At 37.5% G+C, this 23682-nt stretch overlaps 1 protein-coding gene across 3 annotated transcripts in view; it reads left to right on the top strand.

Moving 5' to 3' along the window:
- The window catches only part of LOC106157555 (uncharacterized), a 30953-nt gene that overhangs the window by 2394 nt on the left and 4877 nt on the right, over positions 1-23682 (top strand). For 2 of the 3 annotated variants that reach the window (XM_087013460.1, XM_087013461.1), the window contains exons 4-18: positions 1397-1444; positions 1808-1840; positions 2942-3097; positions 3484-3630; positions 4031-4177; positions 4657-4918; positions 5249-5427; positions 5677-5817; positions 5992-6171; positions 6472-13315; positions 14388-14518; positions 15034-15252; positions 16477-16500; positions 22933-23057; positions 23429-23564. In XM_087013460.1, the coding sequence (XP_086869586.1) occupies positions 1397-1444; positions 1808-1840; positions 2942-3097; positions 3484-3630; positions 4031-4177; positions 4657-4918; positions 5249-5427; positions 5677-5817; positions 5992-6171; positions 6472-13315; positions 14388-14518; positions 15034-15252; positions 16477-16500; positions 22933-23057; positions 23429-23564 (8772 nt within the window). The remainder of the gene's footprint in view (positions 1-1396; positions 1445-1807; positions 1841-2941; positions 3098-3483; positions 3631-4030; positions 4178-4656; positions 4919-5248; positions 5428-5676; positions 5818-5991; positions 6172-6471; positions 13316-14387; positions 14519-15033; positions 15253-16476; positions 16501-22932; positions 23058-23428; positions 23565-23682) is intronic. The other variant, XM_013533234.3, reaches the window with a different exon arrangement.

Genomic DNA, 23682 nt, shown 5'->3' with positions numbered 1-23682 from the left:
TCACTGTTCTCATTATTGTCATTTCATATTTGTAAATTCATAAAAGTGATTTAATAATATCATTGGAATCAACCATTTGGCACTTTATTTACACTGCGACACACTTCAAACAGTCAACCATATTGCTAAAAATAGGATCAGATCAAACTAAGCATGTGTCCACAACAACCTATATTTAATTGTAATCACTTTGGAATTTTGTCAGAGATTTTTAAATACATCAGTGCAATTCAACAAAACTATAAATCTAGATTGTTCTGTGTACTGGATAATTAAGGCAATGGTTTATTTATAGCACAGACTCATGACTTAACTTGTGATTAAATATTCACACAGTGATGGTAAAAAGTGCCTGGATGTCTTGCTGTGAAGGTAGAATTTTGCTTTCTAATAAACTTGATCAAAAGAAACAGGAGTTTTGGGCTGAGGAAAGAGAAAGTGAGGTCACAGGTGAAAAGTTATAAAGTGATCAGACCAGCAGTCATAGTGGTTTTCATTGGCTGTGGTTGGCACTGAAAGTTACAAGTGCTTTCATTACTGAAAACTATAGTTAAATAATAGGAAATGGATGAACTAAAATATTTAAGCAAAATAAAAGAAAAAAAACCCTGAGTTTAGCCTTTGTTTACGGAAACTCTCCCTATTACTTTTCAAATAGTAATTTCAATGACTTTTTAATCACATGGAATATACTCAGTACAAAGCAGTCAGGTATTCATCAACATCATTTCACCACAGCTGACCTCATGTCGTTAGTTATGCAGTATTTAATCACTGTAGCAGATTGTCAGTCTAGACTTATCTGAGACAAAAATGTCAGTAATTGATGATGACCCCCCCCCCAAGAACAAAAATTGGAAATCTAAGTTATTAGCGTGATTTTTAAAAAATCAGACCACAGTGATAAATTTGATTTTTGATAATTTTAAAAAATCCTGTCATCCTGCCTTTCAAGAGAGTTTACAACTTGACTAATACCCCGTTCACACTACGCTCAGTTATCCGGATAAATTGCGAATCACAAATTTTTGTTGGTATTTTAAGATTTCCTGTGCGGGGCATGCGCGAGTGTTCAAAACAGAAAGTTAAACCTGAAATTTTCAACGTGTAATTCGGTTTCGCTTAGCGTGTGTGAACGCAATACCGAATCGAATTCCTCACGAAAAATTCGGATTATAGAAATGCGCATTTTTGCATCTGTAGTGTGAATGGGGTATAAGACTGAAGCTGAGAGTGCACCATGATGCAGGGGCAGAGCCTCAAGCGTATGAAAACAAGCAAAGTCTCAGCAGACGGGATGTCTGTCTGTTACTTAAGATAATATTGGGATAGTCATTATCATAGAGTGCAGATATCCTTATAAATAAAATCTTAACATTTTCAATTCATTTTGCAGTTGATGAATGCCTATCAGGAAACAGATAGAGAGCGAGAGAAGTTAAAGGTATGCAACTACAGTTTGTATTTCTTTTTCTTTTTTATGGCCTCATAATGTAGTGGCTAACATGATAATCTCCCCATCTATTTTAGAAATAATTTCAATCCAGAAGCAAACATACTAGTTCTGTTTAACTGTACTTCAAGAAATAGTACTGCCAACAAAGGATAGTCTGGTGTTGTGCATGTGGATAAAGCTGTAGATGTTAAATGCACACAATTGTTTCTTTAGTCATAAGCATTCCTATTATTGATATTATTGTATAAATTATGAAAATGGCTAAATAATTTACACCAATCTTGGTGAAATTCAGTTGACTGTGAGTGTGCTGAAAACGTAATTATTTAATCTTGTCTGTTTATATCTTAGGATACCTTAGAGAAGTCCCAAGAAAGGTTTTCGGTACTCTCAACACCCATTTTCTGTTCCCTTTAAATAACCCTTTAAGTATTTTAATTGAAGATTTCATCACGATTTCCTGCCTACATGCAATTTTTTGTTTGTTTTCTGCATCTTAATCTTGATCTTTTACCAAGTAAAAAAGTCTGGTTCTTATATACCACACTCCCTAACATCTCAGTGCTGCTTACCATAGATGACAATATGCATGACATATTTTTGGAGCCCTGATTCATACTGGCTGTGAACATTCTGACATCCCTGGGGAGGATACACCACAGCTGCCATTTGAGGTGCTGAAGGTTACAACACAAACAAAAATGTTTCACTGCCAGTCCAGGAACTTTACCCCTGCTTCAACCCTAAGTGCTGAGTGCCAAGTGAAGAGACTGCTGGTACTGTTGTGAAGGACTAGTATGTCCCCGGACAGGGTTGATCCCATGTCCTCCCACTCCAGTGGCAGACACTCTGACCACAAGGTCATCCAGTCTGTAAATTTGTCCATCACAGTATTTATCTAATCTTCAGTTCCTCAGTACATGACCTTACCTTTTTATTCACCACTTTGCAAGCTTTGTAGAATCTTTATTCAAATCATATAGTAGTTACTTTTTCCCACCTGGAGCAAAATATTTTTATACCTTTCAAATATGCCATCCTAAGATAAGGCATTAAAATTTTTCACTTCCGTTTGCCTTTTCATGGAGATGAAAAAGGTTGAAACTAGTATACATGCTTCTCGGTTAACTAAGCTTGAATGATAAATTTCAGGGATATATTAGCTCAGACTGTTATTCATCATAATTGTTCCTTCTCCACAATACTTAAACATTATTCTGGTCAACTTCCCCTCTGCAGAATACTCTCAAATTATTCATCATTATCCTCATTTCTCCAGAATATCCTTACTCAGTTTCAGAATAACAAATCAACCATCATTTCTTCATTACCTTTCTCAAGTCTCCAGAATGTCCTTATTCAGTCCCAGAATGATAAATCAACCATAATTTTACTACTATCCTTCCCTATGTCTCCAGAATACCCTAACCCAGTCCCAGGACAATAAATCAACCATTATTTGTTAAACATCGTTTCTGTTTCCAGAATACCCTGACCCAGTCCCAGGACAAGGCTTTCCGCAGGATCTCAGAGCTGCGAGAACAGGTCCAGCTAGACCAGCAGGCCAAGAGACACATCGAGGACAACTACATGCTGATGATGGAGGAGAAGGAGGAGAAGCTGAAGGTGTTACAGATGCAGGTAGACATTTCTGGCACTGATTTTGTTTAATGTATTTTGAATTGTGGAAGTTGCTTCATATGCTGTCTTCTGCCCTCATCTTGAACAGTCGTGTGTGTGTGAGGAATTGATATCTGAAGGTGTTTTTTATTGACTCGTAACAAATGATTTGAAAAAGATAATATTCATTGAGTGATTTCTTGAAAACAGGAGAAAATTAGAAAAGCTCTGCAGTTACATTTTTCTTGAATAAGTCTGCAGATCAATTGGCCATGCTCAAGAAGTATTTTCTCGGCTGCTCCTGACCAGTTTTTTGTCATCTCTCAGTAATTGTAGCTTACCCTTCAACATTGAATCCAACTGATTAAGAATGAAAACTTCAACAGCTTATACTCATTTTCTTTCAGGTCCAACTTCTCAAGGAAGGCAAGGAAATTCCAGCAGAACTGGAGGAGAAGATGAAAGCCCCCAGTAAGGCTGAAGTGCCCACCAGGGGGCAGGGTGATGGGGCACCTGCAGATGGTGCTGGTGAAGCTGCTGCACTCAAAGAAAAGGTAATAGCCAAATGATAGAGTGTAAGGATTTTATTTAAAAATCCTGTCAGTTATTAAGTATTAAAGTGTGAATAAAACCAGCAATCTAGACTATTAAATGTTATTATTCGGATGGTCAACTTAATCAAAAATGCTTAATAAGAGAATGTTTCCTGGTGTTCTGTAAGGGAAGCTTAATTTAAACATTTCATGAAGTTATTAATTTAAAAATGATGATTTCAAACTTTTGGAAACTTTGTGTAAGAAAGTTAGTTGTAGTGAGTGCCCCAAAATGATAAATCTTGAAAAAGTCAAACATTGAAAAAACTGAGACATTTGAAGATTTTAAATAATTACCTCAAAAGCCCCTACTCAGTTATATTATGGCATGCATCAAAATGTTATAAAATGTCCTCACCAGGTGAAGAGACTGGAGGGTTTACTGAACAGATGTAAGGAGACAATAAAGAGTAACAAGGAGAAGACAGCACAGCTGGTCAGTGAGAAGGAGGCTCTACAGAAACAGCTGGACGCCAAGGGGGCGGAGCAACAGCAGGAGAAACCCAAGGTAAAGGTTGGTCTGGGGTAGAAAGTTTAACGTTTGTATGGTAGCATTTTCAAGGTCAGTTTATTTTTTTCTTCAAGTCTATTAGAAGTGTAAAGTTGGTGTTCACTGTTATAATTAAAAGTTCTGCTCCATGATGTGGTCTCGTCTTATGTTTTATTACATGAACAGCACAGTATTTCATGTGGGAACCTATAGTAATATATAAATATACTACTGTTCACATTGTATACTGTAGCCTTCTTCTGTTACAGAAAATTCAACTTTTGATCAACCCCAAGAAGCTTAACTCGGTCTCTATTTAACAGAAGTGTAACATTTAAAAAAGGCATTAAAAAGGCTTGTGTGGGCAGTATGGCTGGTCTATTAAATTAAAACATTATATATATATAACCAAACAAAACAAGGAAAAGAAAACATGTTACAGCCATTTAGTATTTTTCTATAAATATGAGAACATATTTTTTGTCTCTGTATGACAGGAAGAGGCACCCACCACCCCAGTCAGCAGCCCAGCGCCATCAGCCGCAGTGGACAAACTAAAACACCAGATTCTAGAGGCTAGGAAGCTGATCAAGGACCTGGAGACCGAGAAAGCCATGGCCATTGCAGAGGCCAAGCAGCAGATGCATGTTGCCATGGAGGAGAAAGACGAGGAGCTGAACCGGGTGAAGGAAAGCAGCCGCGGCTTGACGGAGGAGAATGAACAGCTGAAGGAAAAGGTGGAGAAGCTGGAAAAACAAGGTATGAATTATTGAATTTAAGAAAAAAAAAAGAAAGTTAAAATTTAAATTGTCAAGAATATATTATTATGTAAAATTTAATATTTGTAATACGTGTATATGTCATAATGCAAGAGGCATAGTTTTAGTTTTATTGTTATAACAAATTCTGAAAAATAACTGTTCCAAAATTTGATTAAAAAATTGTGTATATTTTCATAGAAAATGTTTCTTTTTTGCTCATTTGTTGCTGTTGAGATACATTATTTATTAATTAATTTCAAGTTATTGTGTGTTTTCTCTACAAAAAATATAATATGAAGTTGATAGAATTGTTTTTTTCCTGATAAAGGAAAGGAACATCTGGAGAAGTCTCGAGAGATCATCAAGAAACTGAAGGAGGAAAAGAATAAGCTTGTGGAGGAATCACAGCAGAAACTGGCAGAGGCAGAGAAGAATTTGGAAGACGAGAAACAAAACTTGATCCAGGAATTGAAGAGAGGAAAGACGGCTGCTGTGACACTTCTGCAGGTAAAATGATAAAGATTTTTAAATATTTAGAATAAAAAATTAAAAAGAAAAATTAATAGTAAAGTGTTCTTTGTTCTATCCTTGGAGTGGAAGCACCAAAGTAAAAGGTTTGTGATGTTTCATGTGTAATTTGAAACCTAAAAAAATGTTCCCAGTTAAAATGGTCCCTGTGCTACATGAGGGGGTATCATATCTGCAATGCCATGATTGATAATTGATAATTTAGCATTTAGTTTTTTCTCCTCACAGCAAGAAATGGAGAGAAAACTAGAGGAGAAGGTCCAGGAGATGACTCAGCAAAAAGAGGAGGCTCTGGCAAATAACACCAAGGAATGGGAGGAAAGAATGGCAGAGAAAGAAAAAGAAAACCAAGAAGCTCTTGTTGTCAAGGTACAGATGAATTTAGATTTGGTTAGAAAACATACTGTAATTTTTTTGAAAATTTTGGTCATGACTAAATCGCTTTCACATTGTCTATGAGATTTATTCAGTATGAACTTTTGACAGGTGTGTGTTGTTAAAATGTAGAAATTGCAAAGTAAAAAAAATGTCTTATTTGATTAGGAAAAAGAAAAAGAACATGCCTTGAAGCAGAAACAAGAAGAGCTTGAAAGAGCTCTCCAGGAGAAGGAGAATGAGACACGATTGGCTATAGAGGAGAGAGAACTCCAGAAGATGGCAGCACTGACTGCTCAAGATGGGCAGAAGGATGAGCTGCAGCAGATGATAGAGCAGCTAAAGGGGGTTTGTTTTATCTTATACCTCTATTCTGCTGTTGATTTTGTAGAACATTTGTAGTAGGATGACATACCTGAATGTTAAAGTACTTTGGCAATTATTTTATTTTCATAATTAATTGTTGAGATTGACAACATATAATGTATAAAAAAAACTTTTTGATGGTTCTTATTTATGCTGTAACTGATAAAGAAAGGGTGCTTAGCTTTCACTTGTCTTAAATTATATCACACAAATTATTAGATTAAATTTTTCATATTTAATCAAACAAGCACTGAAAGATTAACATTAATTCCCTTATTTCAGAAACAAATAGAACAGGAGAACATTATACAGAAAATGACAGAAGACCACAGACAAGAAGTCGCAGATCTGACAAATCAAATTGAAGATAACTTCCAGCGCAAAAAACAAGAACTGCTTGAACTTCAGAGCAAGCAACAGGAAGAGATTGAGCAAATGAGAATGACTTTCGAACAAACTGAACAAGAAAAGCTGTCTGCCTTGAGAAGAGAACACATTGAAGAATTAGAAGTCTTGAATAGAAAACATGAAGAGGCCTTACAAGGGACGAGTTCTGATATCGAGGTCCAGTTTAAGGAACACATGGAGACTTTAAAAACCCAGCACGAAAACCAGATACAAGAAAAACAGACACAAATGGACCAGCTGAAAGCCAAGTTCAAGGAGCACCTGCAAAAGGTCAAAGGTCAACTAGAAGCCCAGATTCAAGACAAGCAATCCCAGCTGGATGACCTTGCGCATCTTCACGAAGAGCAACTGTCCAGCGTCAGGTCACAAAGTGAGACACAGTTACAGGAGAAAGCGGCACAAATTGAACAACTTTCCCGCACAATTGAAGACCTGAGAACTCAGGAGAATAGTCTGAATTCACAAATTGATGCCACGCGTCAAGAGTACGAAGAGAGAATTTCTGGGCTTGAGAGACAGTTGACCGAGAGTAATGAGCAGAATGAAAAACAACAGAAAGATAGGGAGAATGTAGAAAAAGACTTTGAAGTCAAACAGGCCGAATTTGTGGGCAGAATTACGGAACTGTCCAATCTCATACAAACACTGCATCAAAACATTGAAGAAATGACTCAAAAAAATTCTCAGTTAGAATCCAAAACTTCTGATTTGGAAAACAAAGTGTCTGAATTAGAGTCTGATAAATCTGCACTCGAAAAAGTTCGAGAGGAAAAAGATAAAGAATTAAAAAGTTATGTAGAGCAGTATGAAGACAGGCTGAGAATGGAGAAAGAAGGGTTTGAAAAAGAAATGCAGAGACAAGTGGAGGCAGTTGAAATTCAAAGGCAGAGCTCTGTAAGTGAAGTCACAGTAGAACTAAGTGATAAATTGTCCAAGGCCAATGAAACCATCACAACACTGGAGAGGAGGGTGCAAGAAATGACCCTCAAGGAGAAAGACTTATTGAGTCAGCTCGATGAAATGAGCCGAGAACATAGAGAAGTAGCCCAGGAGGCAAATGAGAGTGTCTCCAAACTCCAAGAACAGCTTGATGAAGCCCAGGGAATGGCACAGGAAAGAAAAGTGAAACTTGATGAACTAGAAAAAGAAAATCAGAATAAGGATAAAGAGATTGAGGATTTGAGGACAGCCTCAGAGGAAAGTGTTCAAAAATTACATGCTATGCAACAGCAGGTTGAAACATTAACTGCTGAAATTACTAATAACAATGAAGTGATAGAGGTGCTTAAAAATGAAAGTGAAAGCAAACAACAGCAAATGTTAACGTTACAAGGAGAAAAAGAAAGCTATCAACAGCAAGTGGAGAGTCTTCAAACTGAATTACAACAAAAAAGTCACCAGCTTGAAGTAATTGCTAAAGAGAACGAGCACGGACAGGCAGAAAAGGAGTCTCTTCAAAGGGAAAGTGAAACCATTGGTAACCAGCTGCAGGCTTTGCAGAGTGAGCTTGAACGTCGAACCGATCAACTTGCCAAACTGGAGGAAGAGCTGAACCAAAAACAAGAACAGCTTCAAAACCTGAGGACTGAGTATGAAGCAAAAATAAGTGAGATTGAAACCAACAACACAAGCCACGTTAACTCTCTTGTGACGGAGCATAAAGAACAGCTTCAGCTCCAGTTACAACCTTTACAAAACGATATTGAAGTTAAAAGCAATCAACTTGCCAAGCTGGAGGAAGAGTTACACCAGACACGGGAGCAGATTCAAAACCAAAGGGCAGAGTATGATACTCAGATACGTGATATTGAGAACGGTCATGCAAAACAATTAGAAACACTTTCTGCAGAGCATGAACAAAAGCTACAGCAGACTTTACTCAGTGCTAGTGAAGATAAATCTGATCAGCTAGCTAAATTAGAAGAGATGTTGAACCAGAGGCAAGAACAGATTCAAAACCTTAAGACTGAATATGAAGCTAAAATCAGCGAAATTGAAGCAAATAATGAAAAGTACGTAGAATCTCTTGCTGCTGATCATGCAGAAAAGCAACAGCAGCTTGCTCACTCACATGAAGAAAAACTCCAGGAAGTTTACCAATTAAACGAGCAGAAACTTCGAGAACTTCAGGATTATAGCCAGTCAAAAGATGAAGAAGTGGAACAATTGAAAGGTGAGCTAGGTATTTGTAATCAGGAACTAATGTTACTTAAAGAACAGATAGAGAAATTAGAATCTGCTCATCATGAGGAACTGGATAGGGTTAGGTTAGAACTGAGCCAAAGTTACGAAAATAAATGTAAAGAACAGTCTGAACAATTAGAGGCTTCCTATCAGGAAAATCTGAAAACAGAAATGGAGCAAGTTACCTCAGCTTTTGAAGAAGAAAAGAAAAAACTGGTCTCTGAAATGGAAAATGTGCAAAGAGAGCTGAGCCACCTAAAGGACAATGGCGACCACGAAACCCAAGCTATTATGGAGCAAGTTAGCAACCTTCAAGGGGAAATTCTGACAAAAGATTCTGAGATTCAGGCACAAATCCAGAAGGTTTCCAGTTTGGAAGAGAAAGTGGCCAGCTTGAGTTCCGCATTAGAATCCAAAGATCAAAGCTTGTCTGAGCTGGCCCACATGCTTGAGGATGTAGAAGGGAAGCTCGAAGAAAGGCGTCAGGTTATGGAATCCACAGAGAGGCTCCACTCCGAGGAAGCTGCTCGCTGGAAGTCCCAGGAAGAAGTGCTGTGTCAAGACTATGAGACGAGGCTGGAAGAAGCCAGAGAAAAGATGGAAGGTTTGGAAAACCGGATCCAAGAGCTTACAACCCAATTCGGGACCAGGGAAAAGGAGTTGAAGGAAACCCTAGATCACCAAGTGGCCGAGGAAAGACAGAAAGTGCAAGCAGCTGAAGCAAAAGTACAGGAGCAGTCTCTACGCTTTGAACAACAGATGGTGCACCTGACTCAGAGTTTGGGACAGGCTCAAGAACAGGGGACCAAGATGGAAGATGACTTAAAGGAGCGAGAGGAAAAGCTTAGGAAGTTTGAAGAGAATGAGAAGGATAAAGATGAGGCCCTGTCTACATTGGAAAATAAACTTCAGGAACTGGTGTCCAAGATGCAGGAGCAAGCTGCAGAATACAAAGAAAAAGAGGAAGAAATTAAAAAACAGTACATGCAGCTAAGGGAGGATGCTAAAACAAGACTCAAAGAAATGCGAGAACGCATGGAAGAAGAAAAAACCCAGAGCACAGACAAAATAACAGCACTGGAGGCAGAGATGACTGCAATTAAAGAAAAACACGAAACAGAACTGCAAGAAAAGGACTGGCATTTTAATGAGAAGCTCACAGAACTTCAGAGTCAAAATGAGAACCTCCAGAAAGACATTGAGGACTACATCCACAGCTACACAGAGATTCAGAATCAGAATGAGGCTCTCAGAAATCAGGTGGACGGACTCCAAGATTCCGCAGCGAGTCAGGATGAAATTATAAGATCGGTCACCCAGCAGCTGGAGCATAGGATAGAGAGCTTGAACCAAGAGTATGAGACTATTGTGAAAGAGAAGGAAGCCATTATTGTCTCTATGGAAGAAAGACACAAAACTCTGGAGGAATCCATTCAAAGTCTCAGTGACCAGTTGGAGGAGAAAAGTGCAATTCATCAGCAGATACTGGATACTAAGGAAGAAGAGTTGAAGAAGGCACTCGAGAAAATGGCAGCAATTGAGGAGTCCAGTGAGACAATGAAAGTAGAATATGAAAAAATAATACAGGAGAAAAATAAAACTATATCTAATTTGGAAGAAGTCCAAAGTCAACAGCAAGAAGAATTGAAGTCCGAGCTGAAGGAGAAGGACTTGTGGGTGGCTGAGGGGAACAAACATCTTGAGAGGAAAGACGAGGAGTTGAGGCAGACCAAGGAAAAGTTTGCTCAACTCAAGGAAAAGGCAACAAACAAACTTCTGGAGTACAAGGCCTCTTTGGAAGAAAAAGAGGCAGAACTTGTGAAACTTAAAGAAGAAAACAATCAAGTTAAACAGAAAGTGGAAGATCATGAACGGCTGATGACAGAAAAAGAAGAGGCTCTAAGACAGGAACACGAGGCAGTACTGACAGAAACGAAGCAAGAATATGACAAACAGATAGTTGAACTTCACCAAAATGACGCAGAACTTCAGGAGAGGTTAAAAGAGCTGACGGAGAAGCTGAACAGAACTGAAGAACAGCTGCATGAATATACCCAGGAGTATGAGAGCATGGTGGAACAATACAAAGCAAAGTTGATAGCACAACAGCAGCAGTTTGAGGCTGATAGGATGAAACTAAGGGAAGGAGCGGAGCTATTTCAGAAGACGATGGAGAGTCAGGTACAGGAGAGTGAAGACAAAGTGTTGGCTCTATCACAGCAAAAACAGGAAGAATTGGGCACCCTGAAAAAAGAGCATGATGAAAAGTTGAAAGAATTAAAACAAAAATATGTGGCTAAGGTTAAAGAGATTCAGGGAAAGAGCAAGGAAACCATTAGTGAATTAGAAACTCGGCTAAGCAGCCAGGTGCAGGAAAATGAAATGCTACGTGGTCAATTGGAAACCTCTTTTAGCATGGGAGAGCAGATCCAGCAAGATGAAAAGGACTTGGAAGCTCTGAGAGTTCAGCTCAAGGAGGCAGCAGAAAAAACAAATGAATTGGAGAGTTGCTTAGAAGCAGAGAGATCTAAGACTCACTCTGCAGGGAATAGAGTGTTAGAATTGGAGAAATCTTTGGAGGAAAGTGAAGGGAGGCACCAGCATGCACAGGCCAGGATTGAAGAATTGGAGAGAATGCTGGAGGAAAACAAAAACGCCCAAGCTCAGGCCTCTCAGGAGCAGATAGAATCTAGTCAGTCCCAGCTTCAGGAAAAGGATCAGAAAGTTGTAGAACTGGAGAGTCATATTGAGGAGTTAAAGTCCAGACTTTTTGCTGACGAGCATAGAATCGTTGACTTGGAGGAGGCACTGTCCTCAAGCCAACATGAGCATGCTCAGTCTCATGCCAAGGTTCAGGAACTTCAGTCCATTCTTCGAACTGAGAGAGAAACGAATGACAGTGAAGCTCAACAGGCCATGGATGAGAAACTGAATGAATTACAACAGGCTGAGCACAGAGTTTCAGAACTCGAAGCTACACTTGAGGGTGTACAACATAAGGCTAGGGCTGAGGAAAGCCGTAGGGTGGAACTTGAACAGACTGTAGCTGAGAATGAAAGTGAGCTATCAGGATCGCAGAGTAGGATTCAGAACCTAGAAGAACTGCTGGAGGAGAACAAGAAGGCACAAGTCCAGGCCTCACAGGAGCTAATGCAGTCTAGAGAACTGGAACTTTCAGAAAAGGAACAAAAAGTGCAAGAATTACAGCAAAACGTTGAGGAGATGAAGACAAAGCTTTTTGCCAAAGAGCAGAGAATTGCTGACTTGCAAGAGGAACTGTCTTCAAGCCAACATGAGATTTCTGAAGCCCAGACCAAGATTCACGAACTTCAGTCTTTGCTTAGAACTGAGCAAGAAATGAAGGAGAGTGAAACACGTCAGGCTGTGGATGAGAAAGTCAATGAATTACAAAGGGCCGAGCACAAAATATCAGAACTCGAAGCCACTCTTGAGGATGTACAGCATAAGGCAAGGGCTGAGGAAAATCGTAGGGTGGAACTAGAACATTCTCTTGCTGAAAATGAAAGTGAGTTTTCCCAAGCCCAGAGCAGGATACAGGACTTGGAATGCCAGTGCAGCGAGCTCACATCAAAACTTGACACTTTCAGTGCAAAACTGTCAAAAATGACAGATGATTTCGGGAATGTGCAGTCTCAAAATGTTCAACTTCAGGAGGAGTTGGGGACCAAAACTAATGACTGTGATATCAAAATTCAAGACTTGATAACTAAACATGAGCAAGAACTGAAAAATCAGTCTGAGAAACTTGAGAAAGAGGGTAATGCAAAGCTCTTAGAACTTAAGAAAAAAGCTGAAATGAAACTTGCTCAAATAAAGAAAACGTTACAGGGAAATAATGAAACTGCTGTATCAGAATTAACAGACTCTAACTCTCGGTTACAAGAACAGATATCTGTTCTGGAAGAACAACTTGAAACACTGACAAAAGAAAAAGAAAATATAAAATTAGAAAAGGAAAAGATGGAACAGGAGTTTTCTGTTAAAATGGAAACACTAAGAGGGAATTTCTGTGAACAATTAGAGGCCAAGGAAAGGATAGTTTTAGAAAGTAACCAGAAATCTGAGAGCTTAGAGCAGTCTCAGAGTGGTCTAGAAATAGTTGTAGAAACTCTGAAAGCAGAGAAGGAAGAAATGAATCAAAGGGTTATCTTGTTAGAAAAGGAAAAAACTTTAATGCAGAAAGAAATGCAAGATCAATTTTCAAAATTGAACGAAGAAAGAGTACAGCTACAAAAATTGCAAGAAAAAATAAAAAAACTTGAGGAAGAGAAGTTAAAACTCCAGAAACTTGCCAAGAAATTCAAGGCAGACTTTGAGTCCAGTTCAAAAAGGCTGGAAAATCAGACTGAGGACTCTGAACTAAAGGTGTCAGCACTAGAGAAAGAGTACCAAGACAAGCTGGAAGAGCTGAAACAGGACCAAAGTGGCAGAATACGCCAACTTGTCAAGGAGTTCAACCAACAGATGGGCGAAAAGGAGAAAGAGTTCCACGAAACGTTAAACGCAGCTTTGGGTACGTTTAACTGTGGCAATATGATACTACTCACAAATTTTCAACCCCAGATGGATATTCTGATTCTGATCATCAAATTACCTTCATTTGCATGTGCGTGCTGGATGTGCATAATCTTCTCTCTGCTTACAATCTTCTTATTGTCTCTCTTTCTCTCTCTGACAATCCTGCTGTTATTCATTCAGTTGTGGCTTAGATTTATGTCTCAGTAATTCCTATGTGAGTGTTGGTGTGCTTATTGACATGGCTTTAGGCTTGCCCAGGGCTTATTTGTTAATTTTTAACCTTTTTTTTTCTTCTCTATTTTGGGTACAAGTTGTATGTATTAAGAAAAGTCACAGATGGTCATTGCTCTGCACTAGTAATCAATACAAATTTTGCACTTAATCTTGTACTCTAGAAAACTTGTCATTCTTCTAACATATAATGCAAATTTGTACTGGAGGTTTTGATTCATTTTTGGCAAAAGTCATTGTTTGATATTTTGCCAGTGTGCTTAAACTGTTGCCAAATAATCTGTTAGTTAAAAATCGGTGCAGGCATTTGAACAATAGATAGATAGGCAGTATGCACTGTTTGCTTTATATGTCTGCATGGTAGCCTTGCTTATTATTTTTTTTCATTCTGTCTCTTTGTATAATCACTATGATGATATATACATCTATGATTGATAGTAGACTATAGAAATAGTTTAGTAGTGAGATTGCCAATTCTTCATATGTCAAATGTTTTGGGTGTGTTGTTTTTATTTATTTATTTATTTATTTTATTGTCTTTTCACAATTTATACCCTTCAAATTATTTACTAAGTTACATGTAACATTTTAAAAGAAAGGGGTAATTTTACAGGATTTTATTTTTTGTGCATTGGTACTATTTTTCAGTTTTTAAGTCAAATGGACTGTATTGTGTCTTGGCAAGCAATACATCTAACACTAACTGCTACTAACTGCTTATATTTCTGTGTTGGTTGAAACTGGTGTAATCATAAGCCAAAAAACCTTACTAAATATTAATGTCTCACAGAACTTTCAAACCCCTCTAATAATACTGTAATTTCGTTCTTTCTCAGAGAAGGGTCAGAGAGATGATGCGCGCATGCAGACAGAGTACATGCAGGAGATTGAAGAACTGCGTGACGACTTGCACGAGAAGGACCAGGCCATGGAAGACATGATGGAAAAACATCGACAGGAACTAAAGGTATCGTCTTCACAAATATTATTTTCAGTTCATTTATATATATATATATATATATATATATATATATATATATATATACATTAACTTCTGTTGGCCATATATAAATCTTATGATCTCTGACGTATAAACCCTGGCATTAACAGTTAAAGGTTTTCAGAAATAAGGTATCTTTTGGAAGTTGTTTTCTGTTAGGTGACTTAAGATGAAAAGAAGAAATCTTGTTACAATATATTTTAGTCAATTTTACAATCCTTCCTTTGTCTGTGAACTTCAAATTAACATTAGAAATGTCCTCTTTTTGAAATTTTTACCACCATCATAACATGGGGAAACTATGAAAAGTTTTAACCATTTTGATTAACATTCCTTCCTGTATCAAGTTCAAAAGATGTGAATTACTCTCGAGAATGTTGTTTTCAGACATATAATTTTATAACCAAATTTTTACAACAGCTTTATTGTCTTTGAGAAGATACTTTAAAGACTGTCACAGTTGTGATACTTCCCCCTTCTAGGAACAGGAGACAGAGCTAACCACCAAGTTAGAACTGTCACGGCAAGCGATAGAAAAACTCCAGCATCAACTCCAGGAAAAAGATCAAAACCACGAGGCAGACATAAAGATCTTGGAGCAGAAGCACCAGGCGGCCATGAAGAAGAAGCTGGAGGAGAGAGAACAGCGTCAACAGCTGGAGGTGGCTGGACTCACCAGAGAGTGGGATCTGGAGAGAAGGGTGGGTGCTGGTTAACATGGGTCTTAGTAAATAAATAGGGAGGCTGATCTAGATTTGGGTTGTGATGGAGAAATATGGATTTTTCATAACAAAGCTTCGTGACGCCCAGTCAAGGTGTGTGTGTGTTTGCTTGTTTGTTTGTGTTTTTTGTGTGTGTGTATGTGTGCGTGTGTGTGTTTGTAATAATGGTTTGGATATTGATTTTTGAGATGTATTTTAGAAGTGACATAATAGCTTCAGCATAAAATGAGGCATATGATGTTAGTTTGATTGTGTGTATCTGTCTGAAGAAGTGTGTAGATTTCTGAGGTATTATATGCAAGATCATCAGCATCACAAAATGATATATTTGATAATATTTTTTTGGTGCGAATTGCTTTTTAAAATTAAGATTTATGAAAACCTTATGACTAATGCCAATCTTTTTTTTACATGGGAAATGTAAAACTACCCATTTGTTGTTATCATGGCTTTAAATTACTCATTTGCCACCTAGTTTTTGTTGCAAGTATTTATCCTGTTGTTTTGGAGAGTGAAAGTAATGTGCTCTTGTCTTGAGCTAAGTAGAATATGTGTATGAGGGTGACACTGCACACAGTAAATTTGTCAACAAAATTCAGTTTTGATATAAAAATATATATAAATATATTACTGTACATATATGCAGTTATAAAGCAGTCATCCGAAGTTGTGGTGGTTCCCTGTTGAAGATTGATGGTACAACTCACTATTTCAGATCTTTGCCTTATTGTTTCAAACTCTAGCATTAGATTCATCTGTTCTCTTGAATGTGATATTCTCTGATAGATAAATCAGAATATTCACAATATTCTCAAAATCCATTTTCGTTAAAATGAAACTTCATGAATTCAACTCAGATGTTCATGAATAAAAATATACAAAACATTTGTGTGAAGACATCTCATGCACATGTAGTTCAGTTGTTTAGTTTGCAAGCAACGTATCTTTTATATTGTGTATTAATTTGACAGGTACTTTATATTTTATTGTTACGCATTAAGCTGATATCAACATTTTGGTTGCTGTATTATTTATGATAGCAAATTATCCATGTGGAATGACACGTCTTGTCTCTACTTTGCCATGCTTTTTATAAATTAGTGTGGAGAATTTAGACAGTTGTGTACTAATAATTTTTGTTGTTTCGTCAGTAATATTGTGATGTTGTAATTTCTTTTTATGATTTTTTTCTGCAAATTTTAGTCCGAAGACAAAGCTGAAGCACAGGTATAAAAATACAGCATGCTAGCTGTTTCTTTCTTCTTCACTAACAGACTCAGGGTTTTGAGATGCTGTGTACCCCCCAACAAAGTGTGTTTTTAGGCTAGAAAATAAATGCTACTGTCTGAAATTGATTGGTCTGAAAGCCTGTTGCAGTTCAAATATGACCCCATTCCCATAGGCCCCATTCAGAATGAGAAGAGCCGAGTGCTAGCTAGGCCATGACCTAAATATGGCAGACCTTCATGAAAAGAAGACTGCTTAATCCTGTAATGGTCTCTCCGCCTCTCTCTGTGCGTCATTCTTTCACCAGTTGAATTGAGTCAAGATTTTATTACTGTGCCCCTGCAGGGATGACGCAAAGGGAGGCATGTGAAAGGTGGAGAGACCATTACAGGATTAAGCGGTCTTCTTTACATGTAGGTCCACCATATTCAGGTCGTGGCCTAGTTAGCACCTGGCTCTTCTCATTCTGAATGGTTTACTAGATTGATCCAACTCTGAGGGGACGGTTTAACCCAATAAAATGCCTCCTCTTGTTTCCAATGTGCTCGTATAATCACCAGCTTTTCTGTATTCTACACAATGCCAGGAGGAGACGTGTTAATCTGTTAAACTGGTTGCATTCATTGAGATTCCCCACAGGGTTGGGTGGTAGTATGGAGGAGTGCAGTGTTGATATAGACCAATAGATTTCAGACACTTCATTAACATAGTCGGGTTAAGAGGTGTAATTGGACAGCAAAATGTTTGTAAGTGTTTTAACACTTTTGGAAACACACACTTTTTCACTTATTTATTTAAAATTTTGTAAATCATACTGAATTTAAACCAGGTTGCAATTCAAATTGATATCTTCTGCCAGAAATGTGTAACTGTTTCTAAAAGTGTGTCATACACCCCATTTCCATAGATTAGATCGACCTACTTTGGATCGACCTAACTCCCTGGGGGTTTGCGCTGAATAGCTGTCAGCCGGGCGGACACGAAAGTTAATTGCCCCTTACGGCTTGTAGTGGACGGGGACGGACACTTAAGGGGGATTATCTGACGGTAGTCTGGTGAGACTCCCCGCGGTGATAGATCGATCTAAAGTTGTGGGAATAGACCCATAGAGATGATTGGAGTGCATGCTTACTGTTACATTTCAGATAAACTAACTGACAATAATGGAGAAAGCATGGTTTATCATAAAATTTTTCTATCTCTCTCTCTCTCTAGGGTCATTTTCACATGGAGTGGTACAGTTTTTTATTTATTTATTTATTTATTTTTGCAATGCACCAGTTAGACTGGTTCTCACATGTAATTAAACAACAGTTATTGTACCACCAGCGTTAGCGCTGGCGGTACACATGGTTTCGGTCCCGTCCGGATCGTTCCGCCGGCTCCGCCGGCTCCGCTGGCTCCGCCGGCTCCGTTGGCTCCGCCGGATGGCTACCGTTACCGCTTCTCCTCCTAGACGGTAAGGGCCCCCGTACCCATCTCATGGATTTAGGTCACCTATAATCTCAACTCGTTCCACGTAAAATTTGGGCTTTGTCGGTATTGGGGTCTGGGTGTGGCACTCATTGCAATGCACCCTTGTCTAAAAATGGCAAAATTAAATGCTAATTATCTACCCTACGGAAGGGGTTATGGGAAAAATTTCTATAGACGGCTTTCCAAAAGTCATATGTGTAGATTTCAAATATACCCTTGGATTTGACCTTTGACCTTTATTTCAAGGTCAAATGGGCCAAAATTTTCAAAAAAATGAAATTTTTTACGAAAAAAAATTTTTTTGCCCTGTTATTCAGACACCACACAGACTTAACCAATAATATTATTGGAAAGTGTTACCCTTCAGGTCATCTTTCATCTCCATGAATTTGGGGTCAATCGGTGCATTTTCACGGGAGTAGCGGCCATAAGATACCGAAACTGAAAACTGTCTCTAATTCGGGAACCGTTAATGCTAGAAACCCATTCTTTTTTGCATTTTGTAGAGCATGTAAAGCCCAACACTGGAGGTGGTCTCGGTTTTTTTGTATTCCATACGGTTTTCGAGTTACGCTGTATCAAAAAGCACATATTGGTGGTAAAAGCAAAATGTGCAGTACGGTAATGGATAATAAATTTTGAACTCTGGAAAAATAAAACATAAGGCTTGGCAAAGCAGACAACTTGTGTTCAAAAATGACATTATTTCATCAAATTTGAACTTCTGAAACTTCAGAGCACCTCCTATTTCAAGAATTTTGACCAAAATGACATTTTCTTTATTTTAATTAATTTTTTCTGTACGAAATTTAAGGCACATTATGGTAACTCCAAAATTATAACATTTAGTCCCTTATATCTCCAAAACTGGCAGAGATAGGTCCATAGTTACTATTGAAGTTGAATAGGAAGTCATATACTGGCAATCTTACTATGACCTTGAAATTGACCTTTGACCTACTTTTCACCATGAACTGAACTTTGCAAATTTTTCTTCCCTTTTATCTCCAAAACTGGCAGAGATAGGTCCATAGTTACTATTGAACTTGAATAGGAAGTCATATAATGGCAATCTATATGTGACATTAAAATTGACCTTTGACCTACTTTTCACCATGAACTGAATTTTGCAAATTTTGCTTTCCTTTTATCTCCAAAACTGGCTGAGATAGGTCCGTAGTTACTATTGAACTTGAATAGGAAGTCATACTGGCAATCTAAATGTGACCTTAAAATTGACCTTTGACCTACTTTTCACCATGAACTGAACTTTGCAAATTTTGCTTCCCTTTTATCTCCAAAACTGGCAGAGATAGGTCCATAGTTACTATTGAACTTGAATAGGAAGTCATATACTGGCAATCTAAATGTGACCTTGAAATTGACCTTTGACCTACTTTTCACCATGAACTGAACTTTGCAAACTTTTCTTCCCTTTTATCTCCAAAACTGGCAGAGATAGGTCCATAGTTACTATTGAACTTGAAAAGGAAGTCATATACTGGCAATCTAAATGTGACCTTAAAATTGACCTTTGACCTACTTTACACCATGAACTGAATTTTGCAAATTTTGCTTTCCTTTTATCTCCAAAACTGGCTGAGATAGGTCCGTAGTTACTATTGAACTTGAATAGGAAGTCATATACTGGCAATCTAAATGTGACCTCAAAATTGACCTTTGACCTACTTTTCACCATAAACTGAACTTTGCAAATTTTGCTTCCCTTTTATCTCCAAAACTGGCAGAGATAGGTCCATAGTTACTATTGAACTTGAATAGGAAGTCATATACTGGCAATCTAAATGTGACCTTGAAATTGACTTTTGACCCACTTTTCACCATGAACTGAATTTTGCAAATTTTGCTTCCCTTTTATCTCCAAAACTGGCAGAGATAGGTCCATAGTTACTATTGAACTTGAATAGGAAGTCATATACTGGCAATCTATATGTGACCTTGAAATTGACCTTTGACCTACTTTTCACCATGAACTGAATTTTGCAAATTTTGCTTTATCTCCAAAACTGGCAGAGATAGGTCCATAGTTACTATTGAACTTGAATAGAAATCATATACTGGCAATCTAAATGTGACCTTGAAATTGACCTTTGACCTACTTTTCACCATGAACTGAATTTTGCAAATTTTGCTTCCCTTTTATCTCCAAAACTGGCTGAGATAGGTCCATAGTTACTATTGATGTTGAATAGGAAGTCCTATACTGGCAATCTAAGTGTGACCTTGAAATTGACCTTTTACCTACTTTTTATCATGAACTGAACTCTGCTAATTTCTTTCTCTTTTAACTTCAAACTTGACAGAGATAGGTCCATAGTTACTCTTGAACTTGAATAGGAAGTCATATACTGGCAATTTACTGTGACCTTGAAATTGACCCTTGACCTACCTTATGAAGAACGTAAATTTGATTGTACCATATATATTTTTTGCAATAGTTTAAAAATTCTTGTTGATTGCATTTTTACAGCTTGTCAAGCACAAAACTGGTGGCTGTGTCCCTTATTTTGTGTATGTGGGGGTCTATACGAATGCGCTTGCTCCAGCTGGTGGTACAATATTCGGAGGCGGTATCGCCTCTCTGATCCTCTAGTTTTTACTCCTTTTCACAAGCCGCAAAGTACTGATCAAAATTAATCCAGTCAACTGATTATATCTAGCTGTCTCTCCGTTAAGGCATCTCATGTGTCATCGCCAGGTTATAAAAAAGTGAATCTGTCAAGATGATTAAACTGTACCACGCAATGTGAAAATGGTCTTTTTTCTCCCTCTCTATTTCTGGTCCTGCAAAGGAGGTTATGGTAATCTTGAAGCTCTCTTAAACTGTTCTGGACCTCTAGCATGGCGAGATAAAAAACAAAATTGTAGTCAAGGGTTGTACATTTTCCTCTCTACTTCATAACTGCATTTGATTGCATTTGATTTATCTGGTAAAATTTATCATCATCTTACTTTTTATGTACAGACACAGATGTGTCTGTACATATTGCCATCACCTGCGTCTGTCGTCGCCGATGGCGATGGCGATGCCGATGCCGGCGCCGTGCACTTTCCTTGTAAACACGATAAGTGGAGGGCAGTTTTACTTTTTGGCTTTATATTTACAGAGCTGATGAATATTCATAAAACGCAGGTCAAGTTCGAAAATCGGTATGATCGGGCCATTATTGTAGAAGTTATGCTGTTTTTTCACTTTTCAGCATATTTTTCACATTTCCTCAGATTCAATTCTTAGGCATGTTAACAGTCTCATTATTAAACTAATAAGATACATAAAAGTGTTTGTTTGACATTTCCTGCATCTTTACAACATTGTTAGTTGATTTTGTAAAAAAGATGGTAAACTTGTTATCATGTATTGTGTAATAAAGTTTCAAAAATAGAAAAAAACTCATATCATTGCAGTTTGTCAGATTCAATCATTCACTATGTTCAGAATCTCAGAATGGAAGAAATTGGACATTTAACACTGCTCTGTTGATATTTTTCCCATCTCATCAATTTTCTTAGTTGATCATATAAAAATGGCAGTAAACTGTTAATTTTGTTTTATGTTAAAAATTGTTAAAAATGAAAAAAAAAAAACATTTCAGAACAGTGCTGTCTTGTTTACATTTTGGCATTTTCAAGTTTTGACTTTGAAGTTCCATGGGCCTGAAGACCTTTGCTAGTCACATTTTCTGAACATCCATGATACTAATATTTTATTATTAAAAATTGATGGTCATTATGCTGTTAAACATTATGTAATATTGCATCAAAATTTGAAAAAAACCTATTTTGGGCACTGTTCCCATGATGACCATTTAAGAAAAACCATGTCAATTACTGTTCTTAAACAGTACAGTAAATATATATAGATGTGTCTGTACATATTGACATCACCTGTGTCTGTCGTCGCCGTCATCGCCGTCGCCGTGCACTTTCATTGTAAGCACGATAAGTGGAAGGCAGTTTTACTTTTGGGCTTTATATTTACAGAGCTGATGAATATTCATAAAACACAGGTCAAGTTCAAAAATCAGCATGATCGGGCCTTTATTGTAGAAGTTATGCTTTTTTTTTTCACTTTTCAACATATATGCAACACTGTAAACACATTTCAAGAAAAACCGATAGGCTTGTTGTCATGAAACTCACAGGAGTAATTGATCTTACTAAAACGCAAGTCAAGTTCGAAATCGGCATGCAGCCTGAGTTGGAAAAGCAGTCTAATTGGCTTCTTTTTCTGGAAGTTATGCATGTTCAAAGAGTGAACTTGAACTCCCATGGGCCTGAGGCCTTATGCTTGTTACACATTTTACTTACATTGGTATTACCTGTTGAGCATAATTAAACTTTGATGTTAAATTTGCAGTTTAACATAATGTACTTTTGCATCAGAATTGACATTAGCCTATTTTGTGCATAGTTATTTCCTGCTTTTTGTCTGTACATTTGACAGCTTTGCTGCCTTGTTATATAAAAAGAAATGTGTGCATACTTTATTATGCTGAATGTTAGAAAGACCTGTTAAATGTTCTTTTTTTTAAGATTTTCAATTTGAACATTTTTAAATATACATACATTTTGAAAATAAACAAAAGGAAAACATCCAAAATAATGTAATCAAAAGCCCATAAAAAAAATTATACAGCATACAAGGCAGATACAGAGACACTTAGAGACCATTCCCACAGATTTTTGTGTCTCCCTGGGGAGTCCCACTAAATTGCGATCAACTTAGCTGGCTTAAGTGTCTGTCATGCCTTGTAAAGCTGTTAGGGGATAATTATCTTTGCCCTAGCTGATTCGGTAGGCGTGACAGATATTTAATTCTCTTCAGCTGATAGCAATTTAGCATGAACCCCCAGGGAGTTAGGTCGATCCAGATGGAACGATCTAAATCTATGGGAACCCAGTCTTCAATCAGCCTGATGGTGTTGTGTGTTATAGGAGCTGTCCAGACAGAACCAGCTTGCCTTAGAGGCTGTCCAGAGTGGCTCAGCCAGTGGGGATATGATGAGACAGCAAGTGATATCTCTAACCAAACAGTTAGAGGACCTGAAGGCCAAGCACCGGTAACTATTGATATTATATTATACAATAGATGTGATATTAAAGACATAAAACTTTTATTTAGAAGAATGAAACAGATGTGAATTGATATTTTTGACATAAGTGAACCCTGCTTAGTTCAACCTTTTTATAATTTATTTATCTATTTATTTTTTAGAAATTTTTATTGGGAAGGAATGGTGAAGTGTTATGAAACTTGATGATTAAAATGGTTACATATTTCATGATAGAGATCACACTTTGTATCTATTTTCATTTATTTATGTGTCTGTTTATAAATCTATTTATTTATTTTTTCGTGTTTAAAGAATAAGAAAAGTTTATAATTTTACCACTGACATCTCAATGATTAAACTCACTAATCTGTCTTCAGTATGGAGCTGGCGGAGGTTCAGAGTACCCGAGACATGTCCAGTCTTCCCCAGCCCTTGCTCTCCTCCCAGCCTGATGACGGAGCACAGGGACTGTCAGAGACACAGCAGATAGAGCTACAGAATATGAATTTACAGGTAAGAATTGTGCCACAATGTTTGTTTTTCTGTAGGTAATTACGTGAGCGCACTTTAAGATTGCAGACCTTTGGCAAGGAATAATGCAATTAAAAATAATTTTTCTTTAAAGAATGAA

This window comes from Lingula anatina, chromosome 5, assembly GCF_051362555.1.
Source record: "Lingula anatina isolate TDL-2025a chromosome 5, LinAna3.0, whole genome shotgun sequence".
Taxonomy (NCBI): domain Eukaryota; kingdom Metazoa; phylum Brachiopoda; class Lingulata; order Lingulida; family Lingulidae; genus Lingula; species Lingula anatina.
This window is presented reverse-complemented; position numbering and strand designations above follow the sequence as displayed.